The following is a 23,115-nucleotide window of genomic DNA, read 5'->3' on the forward strand; positions in this document are numbered from 1 at the left end:
TTTATGGATGTCTACTTCTTTATTATGAGGAACACCCTGTTGTTTGTTGTTATGTTCCTCATATAATAAAGTTTACCAGCAGTGCAGAGTTACCTATCCTGCTTATAAATTAACATCATATACTGTTAAAGGTTTTTTTAGTACATACCGCCAACAACATTCCAAGATCCTTCAGTGTATCACTTCTATATGCCACACGTATCTCTGTTACGATAGGTGGACAACTTGGAAATTATTATCAATGAAAACTAAGTTATTTGTTTCGTTGTGACCATTGGTAAGCGCTTGTCAACATAGATAACATCGTGTAAATATAGATGTAAACAGATCTATATCTATAGTTGTTGATGCTTAAGCAAATGTAGACTTTTGTCTCCAAAGACATTGTCTCTGTTCAGTACATTAAACTAGTTGTTTGATCAGGGCTACAGTAAATCTTCCCAAAAGTATTTATGGTGACATATGTGACGACATTTCTAAATTTGACTCATCATCTCAGTGACCAAATTATATCCGATGCCATTCTCTATTAGACTTGTACAATATATGTTCCTAGGTGTATTCAGATGAACAATTAACTTGTTTCTGCGTGTGCGTGTGGCGGGTTCCACCGCTCGGGCAGGATCGATAAGGTGAAGGTGAAATTGGGTTTAACGTCGCGTCCAAGATTATTGCACTTATATAGCGACGTGCATGCACGTGTGTGTGTGGCTGCTTGTACTAGTCCGGACTGATGCCGATTTATAGTGCTAGCCCACTGAGATACCATGCCGCAGTTTAACATGAATACCCCACTCAGACGCAGTATACTGACTCCGAGCCGACCAGTCCTTGTTTTAGCCCCTTAAGGCCGAGCGCCAGACAGGGTAACAACAAGTACCATCTTTTAACGTCTTTTGGTATGACGCGCCTGGGGATCAAACCCCGGACCTTCCGCTCTCCGGGCGGACGCTCTACCACTAGACGACCGGGCAGGATAAGCTGACCTGGTGTCATCATAAACACATGCTTATTATAAGGAATCGTACAAAGGATTCTTCTTTCTAATGATTATGGAGGGGGGTGTTATCTCTTCTATTAAATAGGGCACTTGGAACCCAAAACGTAAGTTTACTGTGACAATGATTTCATTGGATTTCACATGGATTTACTGTCTTCGTATATGAATACCCCACAGTAAAATGCATAAAAAATATCTCCTGTGTGCACACACAATAATTGACCACTTGTGAATAAAAAGTGCTACATAAAATCTATACTTCTTTTGTCTTTAGTTCGTATGATACTGCATCCTCGATTGTCCTGTGTATCATATATCTCCATTCTAGCTATATCATATATTTACAAATATTTACCATTATAGAATGGAGATATAACACGCTGTGTAGGATACTCAAGATGATAAATACATGTGGATGTCTTTTTGTAATGCGTTACCTGGCCGCCCTTGATAAAAGGCGATTTGACGAACGTCTGAAAAAGTTACGATGGTTGGCAAACGCGGGAATGTTCACACAACATCAAAGTTATTTGTCATTTCATTCAACTAATCTGTCATTTCTTATTTGAAAGACGCGCTTGTCAACGTCAGCCTTAATTTACGATTTATTGCCATTGTTAGTTTTACAAATTCTCAGCCTTAGCTGATAATTGCGCGTAAAGACAACACAAGAAAATTACCCCTAACACAGAATGTACAAATGCTTCCGGGATTGGATTATTGTACGTGTTTTGTAATGAGGTGAATGTTACGCAACTAACAACTGTGTCTGTGCAAGCGGTTATACCTCCAATTACTTATACGCCCTATTTGTCATATACCTTAAAACAACATAGGTCATGGCTGAATGCATTGATTGGTCTACCCTATTTTACCTAAGTATTAGAATGGAGTGATCCAAGTAGGACAAGTCAGCCGAAATTGTTTGCATCAAGATTCGCACTTCCATGCACACCCTTTGCTCGGGGCGGTAACATTGATCAATTTGCGGTTTTTTTTAGCAACCCAGACTCAATTTCCTATCCTGCTCACGCAGCTCTAAATGTTGCCGACATGTATGTATGGGAAACGGGCGGCTGACAGGTTGTCTGGGTCATGCTGACATTCAAGTCGTAACTAACTCATCTATACATAACAATACGATATATATACGTGCACGCACCGAACTATTGTAGCGAACAATAAGAGTGAACGGGTGTTTGTTGTTTAAAGCCACTCTCAGCTATAATTCAGCTATATGACGGCGGTCTGTGAATAAACGAGTCTGGACTAGACAATCTAGAGATTGGTATTGTGAATGGGGTATACATTGAAACGCAATCGACCAAATCACCGAAACTGACCACAGGAATAATTTGGTCGCATAGGTTGCCCGGGCCTATTCTAACCCGGAGAGTTTAACACTGCTTTGGAAGTATTTATGTTGTTATATCCCGTGTCAGCCTTATGTAGGAGGACAGTCTAAAGCTAAGCAGGCCTTTGTTTTTCTTTGATGTGTACCACTTAAAATCTAACCAGCATGACTACTGTGTTGCTAAACGGAATCGTCGATACCAGATTCGAACGCACACCCAGCAGGTCTTAATAGCACATCTAAGGGAGGCAACCGCGGAGAATATAGTCGCTTACATCCCTTTAAAGCGGTAGATTGTCAATATACCCTTTACGCAATGCATATGTCCCCATTTTATTACACGATGGAAAGATAAAATTAACAGTAGTGATATACCAGTATGAACACGTACATTGTCTATACACTGTCAGCACCCATAAGACGCCCTGATACAAAGGGAACAAAGTTAGGGTCAATAGGCCCCGTTCCACGAAGCGACGTTAGCGCTACGATTGTGGTAAGCATCACATATACTTCAGTGTGAAAGACAGAGTTTTCTGAAGTTGAGAAAAGTGATATTTCACTGCAGTGAACTTTTGTCATATAAGAGTTACCTCACCGCAAATTATCTCCCCTTTTACGCAAGTGTCCGAGCTCTTTCCCAGCGCGTGGCACCTTCGTTACACTCTAGCTCCGCGTATGAGGTATTGGTACCTCCTGTTAGGGGCTTGGTAAGTGTTTAGACCGTACACAAACGGTCGACTTCCTTTTTACGTTACGTTATTTACAAGGCAAAATACAGATGTTCATTTATGGAGTCAATATCTCATCTCATCCCAAACATGTTCTATAGGGGAGAGGTCTGGAAAAAACGAGGCCATGGCAGTACAGCAATGTTATGCTGCCTTAAAAACTCTGTTACAACACGTGCCACATGTTGGCTGGCATTATCCTGCTGCAACGTGACGTTACGTCCCTGCATTTGCACAAAGGAAGAACATGATCTCGAACGAAGGCGTCCCGATGGCGTACGCCCGTTGTGATCCCACAACATACCATTACATTTCCACCCCTAAACTGACGATGTTGAGTAACGCACGCGTCGCTGAAACGTCCCCAAGGACCCCTGTAAAACCTTGCACAACCACCTGAGCTGTCCAGATGAAACCTGGTTGGTTGGTTGGTTTGTTTGTTGTTAAACGCCGCACTCAGAAATATGCCAGCTATATGACGGTGGTCTGTAAATAATGGAGTCTGGACCAGACAATCCAGTGATTGAAATCATGAGCATCGATCCACGCAATTGGAGTCGATGACATGCATCAACCACTTAAGTCAGCGAACCTGACCACCCGCCTCTTACGACAAGCATAGACACCTTTTTAAGGCAAGCATGGGTTGCTGAAGACCTATTCTACCCCGGATCTTCACGGGTCAGATGAAACCTTGACTCATCTGTTATCGGCATACTGTCCCAGTCTTGTCTTCTGAACCATAGATGCTGTCTACAGCAAGGTAGGCGTTCCTGACAAAACTGTTTTATGAGCACGCACTCATTGTGTGCTATTCACATTAAATAAACGTGTGTGAATAACACGCCCCCAACAAACACGCAAACATCCAAATTGTGCGTCTTCATGAATATGCATTGAAGGATTACTTTTTTCCCGCTGGTATTATGAACATGGCAGCTAATCACTACGCTATATACAGGTGCCCAAAATCTGGACCGGAAATTGCCATACGAACGTGGTCCCTCTTGGATGGTGAGTGAATGAATGTTACTGAACGCCACAATCAGCAATGGTCTATACTATACCTATGTGACAATGGCACCGAAATAAGGACCAACGGTCCACACCATCGCCGACAATTTGATTATCATGGCACCACTGGGAACCTCCTCTTCCTGGTATCTACACAGGTGCATATTTGCTAGGTGATATCGACAGTCTGTCTCCAACGTCTCGAGTAACATACAGTCCGTAATCTTTAGGCATTTATACAACATAAACGTTTGAATTAATTATGATGATATACGTCTCCGATTCCAATATATTAAATTCACGATTTGATTATGCAAATATAGCGAGCATTCGCATAGAGCTTAAAATACCAGTCTATACATTTCCAGGGGTGCACAAGTGCACATGCTCCTACAGTAAACTACGGTTATAACGAACTCAAAGGGACCACTAATTTTAGTTCGTTATAACCGTAGTTCGTTTTAAGCATATATGCAGCATATATACATCAGATGGCCGGGACTAAAAAATAAGTTCGTTATATCGGTCAGTTCGTTATAAGCGTGTTCGTTATAACCGTAGTTTACTGTATGTTGTTAGGTCGTGGATCTCCGCTTCACAGCAGCATTCACAACTTAAGATTTACTTGTTCAGCTGAAGGGATTTCATTTGAATACTATTCAAAGTCAAAATAAAGCACCCGAGTCATAAATCGATATTTTATTTTTAACCAATTTGGCCCTGCATGCGAGTGGAGAATGAATTCCCATGACATATTCCCTTTCAATTTGAGGCACGTTCCACTATATATATATATGTTATATCGTATTTTATTTAAACTGATCCGAACAGGAACGCCGATTATACATTGGGAGGGGTACACGTATTGAGATGCATGAAGTTTAAAATTGTTCACCAACATTTATGAGGTGGTCGTAAGAGAAAACGTTCACAAGTATGTTTCTCAGTCGTGATGGCGGCAGATTTAGCATACATAAAAAGAATATATATGCTGCCAAAGTACATTAACGCACGCCACAAAAGCACAGCAAATCGTTGGCCAATGAGAACACACACACAGATATGCTCTTCAGAAGTCCTTTATGATGAAAAGAATAACATCTCGATCGATACAACCACACAGTTGAGAGCTTGTCCCTGAAGACAATATAGCCGTGTTTTGAGAGTTGCCTGCGCAAGAAAGATCAATACAAGCATGATGACAGGGGCCTGACTCACCTGTGTTGCTTTGGGATTGAGCGGTTTTACGCCGCGTTAGCAATATTCCAGCAATATCACGGCGGGGGACACGAGAAATTGATTTCGCATAGAGTACCCATGTGGGGAATCGAGCCCGGCCATCGGCGTGACGATTGAACACTTGAACCACTAGGCTACCCCATCGCCCCGTATTGCTTTGGGGGGACCAGTGGCATTAATATGCATGTCACATACATATGATTTGTTTGTTTGTTGTTTAACGCCACACTCAGAAATATTCCAGCTATATGACGGTGATCTGTAAATAATCGAGTCTGGACCAGACAATCCAATGATTGACATCATGAGCATAGATCCACACAATTGGGATATGATGCCATGCATCAACCAAGTCAGCGAGTCTGGCCACCCGACCCCGTTAGTCGCCTCTAACGACCTATTCTACCCCGGATCTTCACGGGTCTATGGGGAATGATGCCCCTTTCTTTGTAACTGTAAAAAGGGGGGCATCGGAGTTCAAGAGAGGAAGATAGAGCCTAAAAGATGATCCCAAACCTGGAAGTCCTTAAACTGTGACCACTAAGGATTATATAATTATCATTGTGAATTAAATTAATGTAACCGTGTGATACGTTGGGTCTGTTAATCAATCTTAAATAAAGTGATTGAGTGAGTTGGGTTTAACGCTGCTTTTAACAGTATTCAAGTTATATCACGGCGTGTCAGCTTAATGTGGGAGGGAAGTCCGAAGTGATGCAGGTCTCAGACGTTTACCACTTCGGTGAAAAACACGAGCACGGGTATGGTGCTGACCAACCTAGAAACATAATCGGGACGAACCGGAATTCGAACCCACAATCATAGGTTTCTGCCGTGCCCAAGGGACGCAACTCTGCACAGACGACTGGGTCACCCGTGTCCCCTTTAAATAAAGAGAGTTGGATAGTTTAACTGTGTCATTATTAACAAATATGATAGAATGTCTGTAATATTAAGGTATAAAAGTATACTATCGGAGAATATCCTAGAGATACAGGTCGTAAATATACATGTACCTCTTGGGTGAAAACTCGAGCAGAGGGTGGTGCTGCACACCAAGGATTCAATTCCAGTGAATGGGACTCGAAACTTTCCATTACTGTCCCTCAGTTACGGCTAATGGTCAGTTCAGTGGACAATCCGTCCCCTTCTCTAGCACTATGTGCATTGAAAACATTGAGTGAGTGAGTATGGTCTACGCCGCTTTTACCAATATTCCAGAAATATCACGGCGGGGGACACCAAAAATGGGCTTCACACATTGTACCCATGTGGGGAATCGAACCCGGGTCTTCAGCGTGATGAGCGAACGCTTTAACCACTAGGCTACCAGACCGCCCCTGCACACATTGAGCCAGACAGCCATAAGATACACTAAACGTATGGGACCCATCTAGACTAACATTCTCCTCGCCAGAGAATCTTGTCAAGATATCATCCAAAAGTTCCCGAACTGTTAAAGACATATGCTCATCCAGGGCCAGTTGGCACCCCTCCTTGTTTGTTTGTCTGTTGTTTAACACCGCACTCAACACTATCCAGAAAAATGATGGTCTGTAAATAATCGAGTCTGGACCAGACAACCCAGTGATTGACATCATGAGCATAGATCCAATTTGTATCCCGTTAGTCGCCTCTTACAAGCATAGTCCACTCTTATGGCAAGAATGGGTTGCTGAAGTCCTATTCTAAACGGATCTTCATGGGTCTAGTGTCGACAACTCAAAAGTATTACCATAGCTGTAGGTGCATAGGTTACACATTACTATCTAAATGCAAATAATAAAGTTAACTATGATATCAACTGGATTGATCCTTCATCAACCCATGCTTGTTGTAAAAGGTGACTGCTTGTCGTAAAAGGCGACTAACCGGATCGGGTGGTCAGGCTGGCTGAATTGGTTGATGCATGTCATGGATCCCAAATGCATGGATCGATGCTCGTGACGTCAATCACTGGATTGTCTGGTTCAGACTCGATTATTTACAGACCGCCTTCATGTAGCTGGAATATTGCTGAGTGCGGCGTTAAACAACAAACAAACATTAAATATCTGCCTTCATATTGTCCATCGGTAACAAATGTAAACTTGGTATCTATATACACTCATTTGTTTTCGGATCAGTATCAACATCAAAAATGGCATTCATGTCGACCACAGGTTTGCCTTAATTTACAGGTCCCGTTATTACCCTTGTGTAAGCGAGTTGTTTCCCAACAGCTTACTGTCTGTGACTCCTCCTCTAGGTACAAAGGCTAAGTCTGTAAAAGTGGGTTTGGTCAAGTAGATTCAGCTAATGAAATTCCATATTAATAGACTCAGATCGTTTTGGCAAAAACTGAACTTGCATATACTCCAAGACAGGCAAACCAATTGTTAATAACATCAACAATTATCAATGCATTTGGGCACAATGACAATCCGCCACATCACATAATGCATCCCTATTCTCATTAACTTGGAAAAAAATGTTTCAAATTAGAAATTCCAAAAACAAAACAAATTGAAGCGTTGTCACAATGTGCCTGATATCTATTCATCTGTACTGTTGACCTCACATGGCCAGACTATATGAAATAAATTCTGTTCTATTCTCATTTGTTGCTGCTCACATGAAGCAGGAGTGAGGATGGTTTTATGCCCTCTTTAGCAATATTCCAGCAATATCACGGTGGGGAGCACCAGAAATGGGCTTCACACATTGTACCTATGTGGAGAATCTGAACCCAGGCCTTTGGCGTAACGAGCGAACACTTTAACCACTAGGCTACCCAACCGCCCAACATGAAGCAGGAGACAAGATAGACACAATTTTATGCATAACAACTTCTTTAATACTGTGAAAAGAGACGTTTCGGTACAGATCCTTATACTGTTGCTTGACAACAGTATAAGGATCTATACCGAAACGTCGCTTTTCACCGTATTAAAGAAGTTGTTATGCATAAAATTGTGTCCATCTTGTCATCCGTCAACTTCTAAGTAATGCCTATCAAACAATTTAATGAAGCAGGAGGCAATGGGGATCTGTTCTGATCCAGACTCCAAGATCACTGTTTAACTAGAAAGTGTTTTTACTCGTAAAAACATATGTCTCCCCCCACTCCCCTAACCCCCATTAATTCGTTTACTTCACGTTAAACCCCATCTCTTCATTCCCACCCTCCATTACTAAATAACAGAGACAAAAATAGAACTCCTAGAAATTTCAAACAACTAATGGGCACCACTTCAGGACTTGGTTAATATGTTACAACTTCATGAAATAATATTGAACAGTTTTTGAGTTATGGTCCGGAAACAAAGCTTACCCCCATTTAGAGTCTATGTTCAAGTTATCTCCATGGAAACGAGAAAAAATAAAAATGTCAAAAATCTCTAAATAGCAAAAGGCACCACTTCAGTGCTGGGTTAATGTGTATACAAAGTTTCACGAAAAAATATTAAACGGTTTCTGAGTTATGGTCAGGAAACAAAGCTTACCCCCATTCAGAGTCTATGTTCAAGTTATCTCCATGGAAACGAGAAAAAATAAAAATGTCAAAAATCTCTAAATACAAAAGGCACCACTTCAGTGCTGGGTTAATGTGTATACAAAGTTTCGCGAAAAAATATTAAGCGGTTTCTGAGTTATGGTCCGGAAACGGTGGGAACGCCGACGCCGACGGGAGCCGTGCCAAAAACAATATGTCTCCCTCCATTCTGGGGGAGACATAATAAAGCACAAACAATTCATCTATACACAAATGTTTATTTACATAAATGAGTTTTTAAAAACCAAGATGACATTTTTGTTGATGAAAGAAATAAACAAAAAACATTCATCCACTTGCAACCAGACGTCATGTTAACTGACTGACAAGATCTTCTTATGTTGATTGCAAACCACTGCTGTAGGCAAACACCAGAATCTGTAGCATCTGCTTTGTATCACTGCTTCATTCACTCAGTGTCCTTCCATCCTGTTATCAAGTTCATGAACACACACGGAATACAGTCATCATATTCTGTCAAGAGCCTCTAACAGGACAATACTGTTTCCACGTACCACCTGCAATGGAAAAATGGAGACGTGTTTATTGATATTGATCAACAATAGTGATAGGAATTGAAATTTAACAGATTTATGGATGGCAAGGTTATTTTAGGTCTCAAAATGCCTCAAATGAAATTGAGGGTCTTGTTTTGTTTTGAGTGTTTAACATTACCCACAGCACTATTCCAGCTAAATGACGCAGCGGGCAGATAATCAACCAGACAAACCAGTGATTGATATTATGATCAATGAACCACCATCAGGGTATGTAGATACGTCTTCAACCAGGTCACCAACTACGGCAAGCCTGACCACCTGATCCATTTAGTCACCACTTACGACGAGCAAAGGTTGCTGGAGACCAATTCTAACTTGGAAAACCACAAGTTCCTAATTTAGTCGCCAATTAGCAATGAGGAGATGGGAACACATTCTACCCTTGGTCCCCACAGAGGTATTCATAAACATAAATGAATAAAAAAAACAATATAAGAGCAATCGCAATCGACACAACCTTCACTTTTTCAAGGGCATTTCTTTTAATATAGAGCGATGGGACTAAATACCATAACAGGAGCAAGGAATCAACATACCACCATTCCGATTGGTCGCTTCTCTCCAGTCTTGGTCTCCTCTGTACCCTCATCCACTACAAGATTCATAAAGGGATCAAACCCTCGAAGGATGCCAGTGATCTGTCGGCCTCCATTTAGCTTCACTGGAATAAAAACCATACAACCATTAATAGTCACACAAAACTACACTGTCAATAAACTAAATGTCACAAAAAAACCACACCTCCAATATACAAAATGTCACACAAAACCACACTGCCAATAAACTAAACGCTACACAAAACCACACGCCAATATACTACATATCACACAAAACCACACTGCCAATAAACTAAATGCTACACAAAACCACACGCCAATATACTACATATCACACAAAACCACACCTCCAATATACAAAATGTCACACAAAACCACACTGCCAATATACTAAATGTCACAAAACCACACCGCCAATAGACATCACAAAACCACACCGCCAATATACATGTCTCAAAAAACCCATCTTCCCGAGGCAAGAGAGTTAACCGACTTTAAAAGTCCAGTTTACACACTTGCCGAACTAGGCTGGAATAACTGGGCTCGATCGTAGTGCCACCAGTGGCTATTACCAGTTATGTCCCTTTTAAGCCTCTCCTATGGACCAATCAGATTCCACCTCTCGTATCACTTGCATTTGCTTCACACAAAATGGTGGCTCCCGGTCAGGACGATCTGATCGATAATCAAGATCTATATTGTGATAAAACAGGTGTTACATCGTGAAATGCATCAAATCACGTGAGCACCTTGATTCAAAACATGAAAAGATTTGGAAAATATCTGCTGAAAAATAGGTTGGCGCTGCACATGCTTTGCAAATCCTGCAATCGACCGAAATCTGCATGACAGTTTCCGAACCGGATTTCGATGCTGCTTTTGATTGGACTTTGCATAGACTTGTTAGTTCATAACTCCATGATACCAGCCTAGTTCTGCAAGGGTGGAAACTGGACTTTTATAGTCAGTTAACTCTCTTGCCTTGGGAAGATGCACAAAACCACACTGCCAATATACTACATGTCACACAAAACCACACTGCCAATATACTACATGTCACACAAAACCACACCACCAATATGCTACAAGTCACACAAAACCACACTGCCAATATACATGTCACACAAAACCACACTGCCAATATACATGTCACACAAAACCACACTGCCAATATACTACAAGTCACACAAAACATCACTGCCAATATACTAAACCTCACACAAATTCCCACAAAGATGGACCCTAAAGTTTTAACTTCAGAAAATAGTGTGTGTGTGTGCGCAATTAAAGAAATAAGTTCAGTTCTTCCTTTACTCTCAGTAAGCAAGTGCTTAGCCACCATGATTGTTCAAGAACAATCTGTACCCATAAATCTATCAAAGTTGAAATGTGCACATAATCTTGAAGTATTGACTTATTATGGAAAATATCCTAACAGGTATTGAATGTGTTCAAAGGGCAATGTTACATTGTTGGTTTGTTGTTTAACACCGCACTCAGCAATAATCCAAGAAATATTCAACGGATTAGTTCTGCACCGGAAACGGAAAACAGATGGACAGACATGCTGATGGCTTTGTGTTCTTGTTCAAAAGAACACAACTTCTTGATTTGACAATGGTATATTAACTTACATTGAAGCTTCTTCTCCATGTACCTGTAAAATACAAAAAAATAAGTTTAGCGTACACTTTTAGAGTTAAAGAAAAGATTGATACTCAAGTGAAGGAGTCCAGTTTATCACTGCCTTTAACAGGATTTGAGAGTAAATAAATTGTGTAAGGCCAGATGAAATGGGGTTTAAAGTCGCATGCATGCTGTGCATCAGCGTTAGAAATTGGCACTAGTCCTGTTGTCCTTGCCACACTGCCTAATAGTAAAGGAATCAAAAGGACAAGTAGAAATTTGCCATTTTTAAGGGTTTTGCTATATGTTATTGTAAATATTAGTGGACTAAAAATGTTACTCTCTACCACTGGAATAGGTTTAAGGTATCAAAAAGTGTTGATTTTCATGATGTCTCTACCGCTGTGCATCTGCTTGTACTAGTCTGGCACGTTAGTAGCCCAGATGCAGATGTTCTATCCACTAGGCACTGGAGGCAGTCTTCAAGGTGTTAGATTAATGTGGGACGAAAGAATAAGTGATGCAACTCTTAGATCTTATCACTTACATGAACCCACAAGCACAGTTAGGTGCAACATTCAAGGATTATGTTTTGTGGACATGTAGGTCTCAAAAACAGGGTTCTTTTAAAAAGTGCTATTTTCATGATCTTGATTTCTATCCATAAGTCATGGAAAAGCTGACTTTCCTCCGATGTAACCAATTCATTTAGTTCACACAAAGTATATATACTTTTCAGATACTGACATTTCCTGTCTGTGGCCAGTCATAAAGCAAACAATAACAAGTCTTTTCTTCTTAGCCAAATAACAACATGACAAACCATGACTAATATAAAAACAGCTACATGTTCCACAAGATCATTGATGGATACCGTATTCGAAGTAATAAGCGCCCCGTTCTAGTAAGCTCCCACGGCGATATTTGCTAATAAATTGGCTAGTGAACAATCCCAATAAGCACCCCTTCCGATTGATAAACACACACAAGAATATTTATTCGTGCATAATACGGTTGTTATATGCACCCTTAATTATGGGCAATAAAATTCTGGAAAAATAATTCTGTCGTATAAAAACGTTTCATGCTGACACTATAAACCACAAAATTTACGATCTTTCAACTCTGTTGTTTTTCACCAAAATAGTATTGAATGAGAGCCACCTATTTCTAATTTGGAGAGCGCCATGGGCGCTTATTATTATGTCGAATACGGTATTCTTAACCATGTCAACATGTGGAGACAATTTCAACGTGCTACCATTTTTTGTGTCAAAAGGTTTTGCAACCAATCTGTCATAGCTTATTGAGGGTACTACATACTGAGTCGAAGTAAGGCATAATACTTTGATAACTAGTACAAGAAGAACCCAGTAATTGTACGCGTGGAATCGTAGACCCTAATCGTAAATATTCAACTTTTCAAAAAGGTGAGGCTTCATGATTGAACTTGAGCCTAAATTACTGTATAAGCTTGTGAATATGCATACAGGTGCATACAGGACATAACATTGGCAGTCTATTTCTTTATTCGGCATCCACAATTCTTAACAATACAATATTTGTTCCTATTGTGAAACATCGTATCCTGAGAACTCATCCTTTTTTCAGCAGATGCCCGTTTCTGGATGTAAACAAACCGGTTCAATACCGTCTATTTTCAAACAAAGGCAAATGACAGTGAAAATTAGGTACACAGTCCAGACACCACTTTTTGTCCATATACTTACTTTTTCAACTCGGGTGGATGTGCCTTACTCATGATGATAACAGCGGATTTTCGAATCAAGCTTACACTCACACCGGTATCACAAAGGCGGTAACGTTTCCACGACGCGACGAAACCGGAAGTTAAGAGACAAATTGAAAAATCTAAAATAACATCTTTTTGAAAACTAACACCATTGAACTTTGGGAATTTACATACGAAAATACACACATCAGTAAGATGACACTAGTAAGCTAATTAAAATATTTTTTCCTCCTTGATACGTCATCAATTTGTGTGCTCAAATTCTGCGCCATATTTATAACCACAGGGGAAGCCCATGCATTGGTAAATCCAAATATTCCTTTCTGATTGGTCACTGATAGACTCTATTAGCCAGTAAAGAGTAACAAGTCTCATTGGATGCTTGTTGAAGGTATTTAACCCCAGTTGTCTCTCTAAGATGTCGAAGGTGAAGTGTGAGGACGGTTTTCTCAACCATTCGAGCCTTCGCCATGTCAGACAAAACGGCATCCATTCAGTCATGTCGGCACCCAAATCTAGGTCTCTCTTGTTTTGCACTTTCGTCACTGTACCGTTACGCACATGAGAATAGAGTTAACCGGTACACTCTCTAAAACTAACTTCCAATTTAAAAGAATTTTCTGCAAACCAAAAACTCACGCCTTTTCATCCAGTCAGCATTGCGATAGATGAAATTAGCTTAGTGACGTACTAGTGTACTGTCTGTTTCTCAGACTAGGCCTCACATGATGTTCTGCTCTTCTGTTGAAGCAGCTGAATACTAAGTATTTGGCCTGTTACGCCAAAATGCTATATCATTCATGTTAGAAGTTGATCAAGAGGACAAGTTTGATAGTGTATTGTTGCAGAAAAGATCAAATGGCAAATGAGTTCTCTGTTGGTCTTTAATATGTTGTATGATGAGTATCAAGATCCAGTGGTCTATCAGTTTTCTTTAAGTTTAAATGTAATCCCAATGAGTACTGGTCATTGACCACTAATTGACATATTTTTCATGTTTATTTCTTAAATATTGCGTGCACACTGTTAACCGTGCCAATAACTTTGATTTTTGTGAAACTATGAGCAAATGCACACATTTCTGTCTGTGGAAAAAGTTTCAGTAGATTTTTCTTATAATGTGACAATTTTGTGTGACGTTTAGGCCTATCTAATGCTCACCAACAGATTAACTAGTCTGCATGCGATCAGGATCGGCTGTGATGTCACATTATATAACCATCTTCATCCGTACAGACATGTATGGGTTTATGCTTGCATGCATTACAGCATTCAGAATTAAGCATGAAATTCAAGAGGTTCTTGTCGTAAATCTGATAGTACACATAAATTTAGGGGGTCCATTGCTTCAAATGCTATGTCAGGAAAGATCAAGGATTACCTTAACGTCAAGCACTGTTTGTTTGTTGAGCAGTGAGAAATGGCAGAGGCTGAGCAGTACACAGTCTATGAGGCAGACAGCCAGCAGCCCCTCACAGTCACGGTCAACCCTGAAGACGGCCAGGCTGTCCAACATGTGCAGGGCATCCAGTACATCACACAGGATGGGGTGCAGGTAGCCCAGCTCCATGGCCAGCCAGGGGTCATACAGGTACGTCTAGACCATCTGTCCGGAGAGCGGAAGGTCAGGGTTCGATCCCTGGCTGTATAATACCAAAAGATGTAAAAAGATGGTACTTGTTGTTAGCCTGCCTGGGGCTCGGCATTATGGGGCTAAAATAAGGACTGGTCGGCTAGGAGTCAGTATTCTATGTCTGGGTGGTATTCATGGTAAACTGTTATGGTATAGCTAGCACATAAATCAGCATTAGTACGGCCTAGCACAAGCAGACACACACATATGTGTATGCACATCGCTATATAAGTGAAATAATCTTGGACGTGACATTAAACCCCATTTTACCACCTCGCGTCCTAGATCATACACGGGATCGGGTGGTCAGGCTCGCTGACTTGGTTGATGCAGGTCATCGATCCCAATTGCGTTGATCGATGCTCATGATGTCAATCACTAGATTGTCTGGTCCAGACTCGATTATTTACAGACCGCCGTCATATAGCTGGAATATTGGTGAGTGCGGCGTAAAACAACAAATCAACCAACAACCAAATCCTAGATCATACAGGGAAACATGGACAGCTATATTTAGCTGTGAAAGTACAGGATGTAGGGGGTTTGGAGACAATAGATGCATCGGTGGATCATGATTTTTTGCTTCCTGGTACAAGTATCAAACACAGTCGCACACTAAGTAAAAAATCTATTCTTACCTTACATGTTTTCTTTAACAACTGTTACATCAAACTCTGATAAGTAGTGAAAACGTAAATATTTTCATCGAACTGTAAATTGTCAGTGTGCCAGGTATTTTTACCATCCTGTCTGAAAAAGATGGCTTACACACCACAGAAAAGAGCACATTAAAATATTTTGGTACGCAACAGATTGTGAGCAAGGTATTGTGATACATATCGTATCATGAGCAAGGTATCATAATACATATCGGATCATGAGCAAGGTATCGTAATACATATCTGGTCATGATCAAGGTATCGTAATACATATCTGTTTAGAGGAAGGTATTGTATTAAATATCGGGTCATGAGCAAGGTATCGTATTACATATCGGGTCATGAGCAAGGTAACGTATTACATATCGTGTCATGAGCAAGGTATCGTAATGCATATCAGGTCATCAGCGATTCGCTGTGCAGAGTTGCGTCCTTAGGGCACGCCAGAAACCTATGATTGTGGGTTCGAATCCCGGTTTGCCCCGATTATGTTTCTAGGTTTGTCAACACCATAACCGTGCTCGTGGGTTTCACCGAATTGGTAAACGTCTGAGACCTGCATCACTTCGGTCTTTCCTCCCACATTAAGCTGACACGCCGTGATATGACTGGAATAATGTTAAAAGCGGCTTTAAACCCAACTCACTCACTCACTCACTCACATTTCGGATCATGAGCAAGGTATCGTAGTGCATATCGGGTCATGAGCAAGGTATCGTAATACATATCGGATCATGAGCAAGTTATCGTAATACATATCGGATCTCACTGTTGGTGTATTTATCGTCCCAGTCCTAGTTTGAGTCGATTATTTACAGACCTCCGTCATATAACTTGAATATTTGCTGAGTGCGGTGTTAAACAACAACAAACAATCAAACAACAGGTTTGCCTGTCCCATACAGTTGTATTTGCAGACCATCTTCCCCTGGCTGGATACCCGTGAAGATCTAGATTAGAATGGGTCTTCAGCAACCCATGCTTGCCGTGAAAGGCTACAATGTTTGTCGTAAGAGGCAACTAAATGGATTGGGTGGTCAGGCTTGCTGACCTGGTTGAAACATGTCATCGTGTCCCAATTGCGTGGATCAATGCTCATGATGTCAATTACTGGACTGTCTTGTCCAGACCCGACATATTTACAGACTGCCCTCATTTTGCTGGAATATTGCAGAGTGTGGCATTAAACGTCAAACAACCAAACAAATCATATGGCTGTAATAATGCTGACTTCAGCAAAACAAACAATTCACTCACTTACTGTTCTTCAGGTATCAGATGCTCAAACTATCTACACAACGCAAGGCGGTTCTTCGTTCACCTCTCTCGCATCAACACCATCCACCCAGGTTGTGGCCAATGCTGCCAATGTGATCGCCTCTTCTGGTCAAACGATCGTCCAGCCAACATCAGTTGTCCAGCAAGGAGCCAATGTTATAGGCACGCAGTCGGTGATACAAGGAAATGGTACCACTACCATCAACCCAGGGGGAATCCCCCAGATGTTGTTCCTCAACCAAGTTACAATCAATGGACAGACATCCTTTGTGTTAGTGGATGCCAACAATAAACCAGTACAGCTACCACAAGGTAACCATGGTGACATGCTTCCACTTGCTTACACCTATGGGAAGTTGTGTTTAAGTTTTTGCATGTTAAAGCCGTAAGCCTTTCAACACAGTACTGATACTGGGTCAATTCTTGATATTAATCAGTCAAAATATAAGCGGCCCTCTCTCAGTAAGGCATATGACTAAGCTGTACTGATTTAGACAACATTAGGGATTGAAATTGAATAGTAATATATGATATGGCTCTATATGATCCCAGGGGGCGGTCGGGTAGCCTAGTGGTTAAAGCGTTCGCTCGTCACGCCGAAGACCCAGGTTCGAATCCCAACATGGGTACAATGCGTGAAGCCCATTTCTGGTGTCCCCCGTCGTGATATTGCTGGTATATTTCTGAAAGCGGCGAAAAACCAAACTCACTCACTCACTATATGATCCCAGGCTCGTTATTATCGCAGTATCAGTACATCTTGTAATCCACACACCCTGTCGACTGTTTACGTATGCAGATCTAAGCACAATATTTCATAGCTTGATAAAATACGGGACTTGTTGCGGTATGTCATGGCTATTCATGAGTATACACGTTAACTTTCTTGGAATGTTTTTGAAGTGGAATTACCCCTGCCTCCTTCGTAATGGACTAATAAAGAACCCATTTGTTTGGACGAAGTCCCTTGACCCAACCTAAATTCATCTTCCCGAGGCAAGAGAGTTAACTGACTATAAAAGTCCAGTTTCCACCCTTGCCAAACTAGGTTGGTATTATAGAGTTACATTTTGTCTGGTATAACGAGTCTATGCATAGTCCAATCAAAATCGGGCACCGAAATCGAAATCCAGTTCGTAAACTGTCGTGCAGATTTCGGTTGATTGCAGGATTTGCAAAACATGTACACCGCCAACTCGTTGTCAACATATATTTTCCAAATCTTTTCGTGTTTTTAATCAAGGTGCTCACATGATTTGATGCATTTCGCGATGTAAGACCCGTTTTATCACAATATTGATCTTGATTATCGATCAGATCGTCCTGACTGGGCGCCACCATTTTGTGTGAAGCAAACGCAAGTGATACGAGAGGTGGAATCTGATTGGTCCATAGGAGGGGCTTAAAAGGGACATAACTGGTAATAGCCACTGGTGGCGCTACGATCGAGCCCAGTAATTCCAGCCTAGTTCGGCAAGGGTGGAAACTGGACTTTTAAAGTCAGTTAACTCTCTTGCCTCGGGAAGATGACCTAAATTGTATGCATACAGATCATGCATAATCCAAAGCAGGAAGTGATGTAAAGCACATATTCCACACGTATCATATTGGAGTGAAACAAAGCAACAGTGCACCAGTGCATCGTGAGTTTTCATGCGACAATATGATAAATTTTTTACTGTATCGATGCAAGACGATATACTTGTTAAAATAAATTGTTTTCTACTCATCACCCCCAAGCATTTTTTTCTATCGAATACTGCAAAATGTGTTGTAATAAGTGTTTCCAGTTAACTACTAATAATGCTTCTACAGCTAGCCTTTCCCTTTGCACCTGCTCTGAAATATTTATAGTCAACAAGTTTCCACGAGATTTGACGAAAATATGCGATAAGTATCATATCACGACCTCCCTGTATCGTTTCACCCCGGGTATCATACCACAAAATAGCCACACCGTGATTATAAAGAATTCCCCACCCTTCAGTTGCTGATGACAGGTACTTTGTTTACCAAACTCGGTAATGACAATTATCATCGATCAATCCTAAATGATATGTCATGAGAGTTGAACAAAGAACAAGAAACAGTTTGCGTATGACATATTTTATAGGTTAGTAAGCGTGCGCACTTACGATCCATTATAAATTAACTACTGCAATAATATTGCAAATTGGGTAGAATTTGCTCACAATCATTAATAATTTATTGTCGAAGAGAAAAACATGTTTCAGAACAAGTAACTTTTTAAGTATCACGGTTCCTGTGGCAAGTAGTTGTGTTTTGGTTTTGTCAAATACTACGCTTGGGCTGGTCACCCTCTCACACCCTGGCCATGTTGGGAGTATGTTTCGAGACTTAACTGGTTTTGTTTCTTTAAGGTATTCAAGTAATCAATCTCCCATCACAACAAACAGGGGGCCAGCAGCTACCTATGGTATGTATACATCATTTTCACTGTGTGAGTTTGTGTGATGGGTGGCTGTGTCAGTCACTCTTTCACTCCATCAATCCATTAACAACTTTTCACTATGACATAGATAACTGCTATGTATATGAAATATGAAATCAACATACTAGCCTGCGACAACAAGCTGTGAAACCATTAGCGGGGCAGGGGTGTCCCTGTCGTCTGAGGCGCTGCAATTCCCTTACAGATTCGTGTCATTTGGCCCACCAGAAACTTACAATTGTGGGTACAAATCCCTGAAATTCTTGATCACATTTATAAGTTTGTCAGCACCAGACCTGTGCTTGTGGGTTTCACCAAAGTGGTAAACATCTAAGACCTTACTGACCCTCTTTTCTGTAAGACCCAAAACATGATACTTTTCATTGTGTTTGGCCTTAGACTTGTAGGAACTTTTATAGACATAAAATACCTTCTGGTTTAACCTTGCAGCCTGGTTCCGAGTCAGGGGATGAGCCACTGTATGTGAACGCCAAACAGTACCATCGGATACTGAAACGAAGACAGGCCCGAGCCAAGCTGGAATCTCTAGGGAAGATCCCTAAGGAGAGACAGGTGGGTTACTCAATGAGTCAATATTTAACACATATCAAATCACAAGCTCATGGGCGGATCCAGCAAATATCAAAATCCTCTCTGTGGAGAGGGGGAGGATTCTCTACAACATACTACATTTAGTTTTAAAGGGACTTGTCCAAAATATCAAAATCCTCTCTCAGAGGGGAGGTTGTCTACAAAAGAAGGGGTGGGGTGGGGGTCAAGACCCCCCCTCTGGTTCCACCTATGAACTAACAAGTGGAACAGACAGCCTTCTCTTTGTCTGAACAGTGGAGTTGCTGTCTTGCCCAGTTAACCTGGTATACTATGAGCCTCTGACATAAACTTCATTGATAAATATGGGATCTAAATCTTATTAAAATCAGATCTACAGCTACAGCTACATTTAAGATTTGAGGACATCATATTACAAGTCATGTCAGACTGACCCTTCACGATCTTTTACCAGTCAATATAATAACTATCAGGAAGTTGACATTAGCCAATCAAAAAGCAGCTTTCTCAGTCTTTATGGCATTAGCTTCAAAATGGCAACTTTGATTCCAGATTACGCTTTGAAAAAATATTTTGACAAATATCAAATTTTGAAAACTGAACAAAAGAAAAGTTTGGAATATCTAATGGATGGCAGTCTTTTCCGTTTCAAATGTTTACCCATTGAAGCAAGAGAAAGATGACGACTTTGGCAGAATTACTCATTCCGCCCATAACTGTCGCTACGAATACACTGTGGTAACTTTTTCGAGGGTGCTTGATTAGATCACAAATTCTGACTAACTTTCCTGACCTGGTAAGTGACGCTCTAGTTGTGTAGCTGTAAGATTTAATTTTATTGAGATTGGTAGAATATGTATCTAAATATGATGCCTTATCACTATTCAGGCAAGTAAACCAACTTTTTATGTCACTCTTTTCTCTTGTCAATAGAAATACCTATACGAATCACGACATCGGCACGCCATGAACAGACAGAGAGGGTCAGGCGGTGTGTTTGTTGGTGGAGAAGAGGACGGCCCCCAACCCAACATCAAGCCTCTTGATGGGAAAAACAATCACCAGGTGTTTCAGGAAACGCAGGTGCTGCACTCCGATGGGGGCCCAGTTATTCACCACACAGGACAAGCTGCAGAGATGCTCACCACTCTCGGGACATAAGAGCTGGACAGACATTGTGGTGTGACTTCCTGCAGATGCCGGCGACATGTTTATAGAATTGTACATACATTTTCTACTGTGCTATTAACCAAATTAATGAACGGAAGTCTTGGGCTGTAATGATTCACTGGTATCATCGTGATGCTTATGGACAGGATATGTGTGTCTTATTGTGAGGATGTGTATGCCTAGAAAACAATGCTTGTACTAGAAAGAGACATTCTCGGGTATGTAACTGATTGAATTCAGACAGGCAATAAGCATAAGGACATGTTCCTGAGTGTGTTAAGTTTTCAAAACACTTTATCATTACCATATTTGAAAATAGTCTCAGAAATATATATAGTCAAGTCCACTCTGAATATGATAATGGTGAATATTGTGACAAAGATGTAATTCTGATCACCTAGGACTGGACTTTTAAAGTCGGTTAACTCCCTTTCCTCGGGAAGATGATCTAATACCTTTGATACATATATCCTTTGTTAACTAGAAACAAGCTTACCAAATTTAAATCAAGTCTCTAGTTAGTCACTTTGATCAAAGACGTATAGACGTCTTTGCTTTGATGATGGAATTGTGTTCATTAATCTAATGTTACAAGTTTCACAACCTCACTATATGATCTGTATCACAGTGCTCTGGGTCTTTGTTATTATTATTTTTTTGTTATTGAGCCATGGAGTATTTACTTCCATTTAATCATTCTCATTTCAAATTTCCTTGTGCTCTTTCATCAATTTTTAATCATGTGTCCAGTCACTGGTATTTTTGAGCCAATGAGTTAGACATCTTAGGGCTCGATTTAGCTATATATAAAACATGCACCATTGCGACCTATCCTTGAAAAATGCAACCTTATACTTGAAAAATGCAACCTTATACTCATGTCAACAAGCACCAAATTTGAGTCTGACTAATCCTTACTTGTCCATACACAAACTTGAGCTTTGAACACACTCAGTACCTCTAAGTGTTGTGTACCATAGTACATCACTAACCCCTGTGTTAGGTGAAATTTGTCATGCCCTCTTGGGCTTGAGGACATCAGACTGGGTACTTCAACATTTTGTGCACATGTTGCTATTACGTTTAACAGCAATGCATCATTAATTTATGTGACACAGGCAGCAGGCCACTCTGTCTCAACTTTGATAAATTTTGAGGACCAGGGTGCAACATGGTTTTGTTTGGTGCAACTTGGTTTTTTATGTCAATTTGCAGCTGGTGAAAGTTAAATCCAATTCTGAAATCTAGCTCTGATTCCGAAGTGGTTTAGGGGCGGTCGGGTAGCCTAGTGGTTAAAGCGTTCGCTTGTCACGCCAAAGACCCGGGTTCGATTCCCGACAAGGGTACAATGTGTGAAGCCCATTTCTGGTGTCCCCCGCCGTGATATTGCTGGAATATTGCTAAAAGTGGCATAAAACCATTCTCACTCACTCACTCACTCTGAAGTGGTGTTTGTCGTAAAGGTCTCTTCTGGTATTGGTATCCTTTGGTAAGTGAATATTGTGTTTTTTATGTGCCGCCTGTGGCATGGAGTTTCACCACCAGCAGTGTTCGGCTTCCTTGAAAAGGAAATCATGTGACACACACTTTTAACATCACAACAGTGATACCTGTCTGTTTATGAAAAGTGAGAGCAACTCTGTAAATTATTCACAGCAGTAGACATGATGCCATTGAAGAAAGATGAGTGAAGAAGTACTAGTTTACATGCTAAAGAGGTCACATTGTGCAATTATGCTCAGTGTTGTACTATTGGGGTTATGACTTTTCAAGTTTACATGCATATATGTATGCAAACAACTAATTAATTGGGTTACAGTGTATTTTCCGCAGCCACACAGCACTGGAGCACTGGTGTCATTTAGCCATGTTTATTGTGTCAGCCCTCGACTCCTGTATTGTACATTTATCACACCATGGTGCAGACATTTTCATTTGTATTATATCATGTCGAGGGTCCTTCCCTTGGTCATCTATTGTTATA

At 40.8% G+C, this 23,115-nt stretch overlaps 2 protein-coding genes across 3 annotated transcripts; one reads left to right on the top strand and one right to left on the bottom strand.

Annotated features, from left to right (window-relative positions):
• Nucleotides 1–9,077: 9,077 nt before the first annotated feature.
• Nucleotides 9,078–13,477, bottom strand: LOC139452536 (probable small nuclear ribonucleoprotein G). The gene is made up of 4 exons (XM_071234048.1): nucleotides 13,347–13,477; nucleotides 11,625–11,647; nucleotides 9,970–10,094; nucleotides 9,078–9,391 (listed from the first exon to the last, which is right to left on the bottom strand). Exons 1-4 carry the CDS (start codon nucleotides 13,376–13,378, stop codon nucleotides 9,341–9,343), a joined length of 231 nt encoding a protein of 76 aa, XP_071090149.1. The 5' UTR covers nucleotides 13,379–13,477; the 3' UTR covers nucleotides 9,078–9,340.
• Nucleotides 13,478–13,636: 159 nt separating this feature from the next.
• On the top strand, nucleotides 13,637–21,513 carry LOC139452423 (nuclear transcription factor Y subunit alpha-like). 2 transcript variants are annotated; one of them, XM_071233894.1, is made up of 6 exons: nucleotides 13,637–13,672; nucleotides 14,784–14,960; nucleotides 16,933–17,251; nucleotides 19,321–19,376; nucleotides 19,842–19,964; nucleotides 20,895–21,513. In XM_071233894.1, exons 2-6 carry the CDS (start codon nucleotides 14,790–14,792, stop codon nucleotides 21,120–21,122), a joined length of 897 nt encoding a protein of 298 aa, XP_071089995.1. In that variant the 5' UTR covers nucleotides 13,637–13,672; nucleotides 14,784–14,789; the 3' UTR covers nucleotides 21,123–21,513. The 2 variants fall into 2 exon arrangements, with proteins under 2 accessions (XP_071089995.1, XP_071089994.1); XM_071233893.1 differs by having other exon boundaries at nucleotides 13,672–13,760.
• Nucleotides 21,514–23,115: the final 1,602 nt, after the last annotated feature.

The sequence above is a fragment of the Haliotis cracherodii genome, unplaced genomic scaffold (genome assembly GCF_022045235.1).
Source record: "Haliotis cracherodii isolate W230 unplaced genomic scaffold, xgHalCrac1.p SCAF_9, whole genome shotgun sequence".
Lineage (NCBI taxonomy): Eukaryota > Metazoa > Mollusca > Gastropoda > Lepetellida > Haliotidae > Haliotis > Haliotis cracherodii.

Coding starts and splice junctions, on each gene's coding strand:
- LOC139452536 (XM_071234048.1), bottom strand. CDS start 13,378: ATGAGTAAGGCACATCCACCCGAGTTGAAAAA. Junction 10,095..11,624: donor CATGGAGAAGAAGCTTCAAT/GTAAGTTAATAT, acceptor TTTTTATTCCAG/TGAAGCTAAATGGAGGCCGA. Junction 9,392..9,969: donor AGCGACCAATCGGAATGGTG/GTATGTTGATTC, acceptor TTTCCATTGCAG/GTGGTACGTGGAAACAGTAT.
- LOC139452423 (XM_071233894.1), top strand. CDS start 14,790: ATGGCAGAGGCTGAGCAGTACACAGTCTATGAGGCAGACAGCCAGCAG. Junction 17,252..19,320: donor ACCAGTACAGCTACCACAAG/GTAACCATGGTG, acceptor TGTTTCTTTAAG/GTATTCAAGTAATCAATCTC. Junction 19,965..20,894: donor AGATCCCTAAGGAGAGACAG/GTGGGTTACTCA, acceptor TCTTGTCAATAG/AAATACCTATACGAATCACG.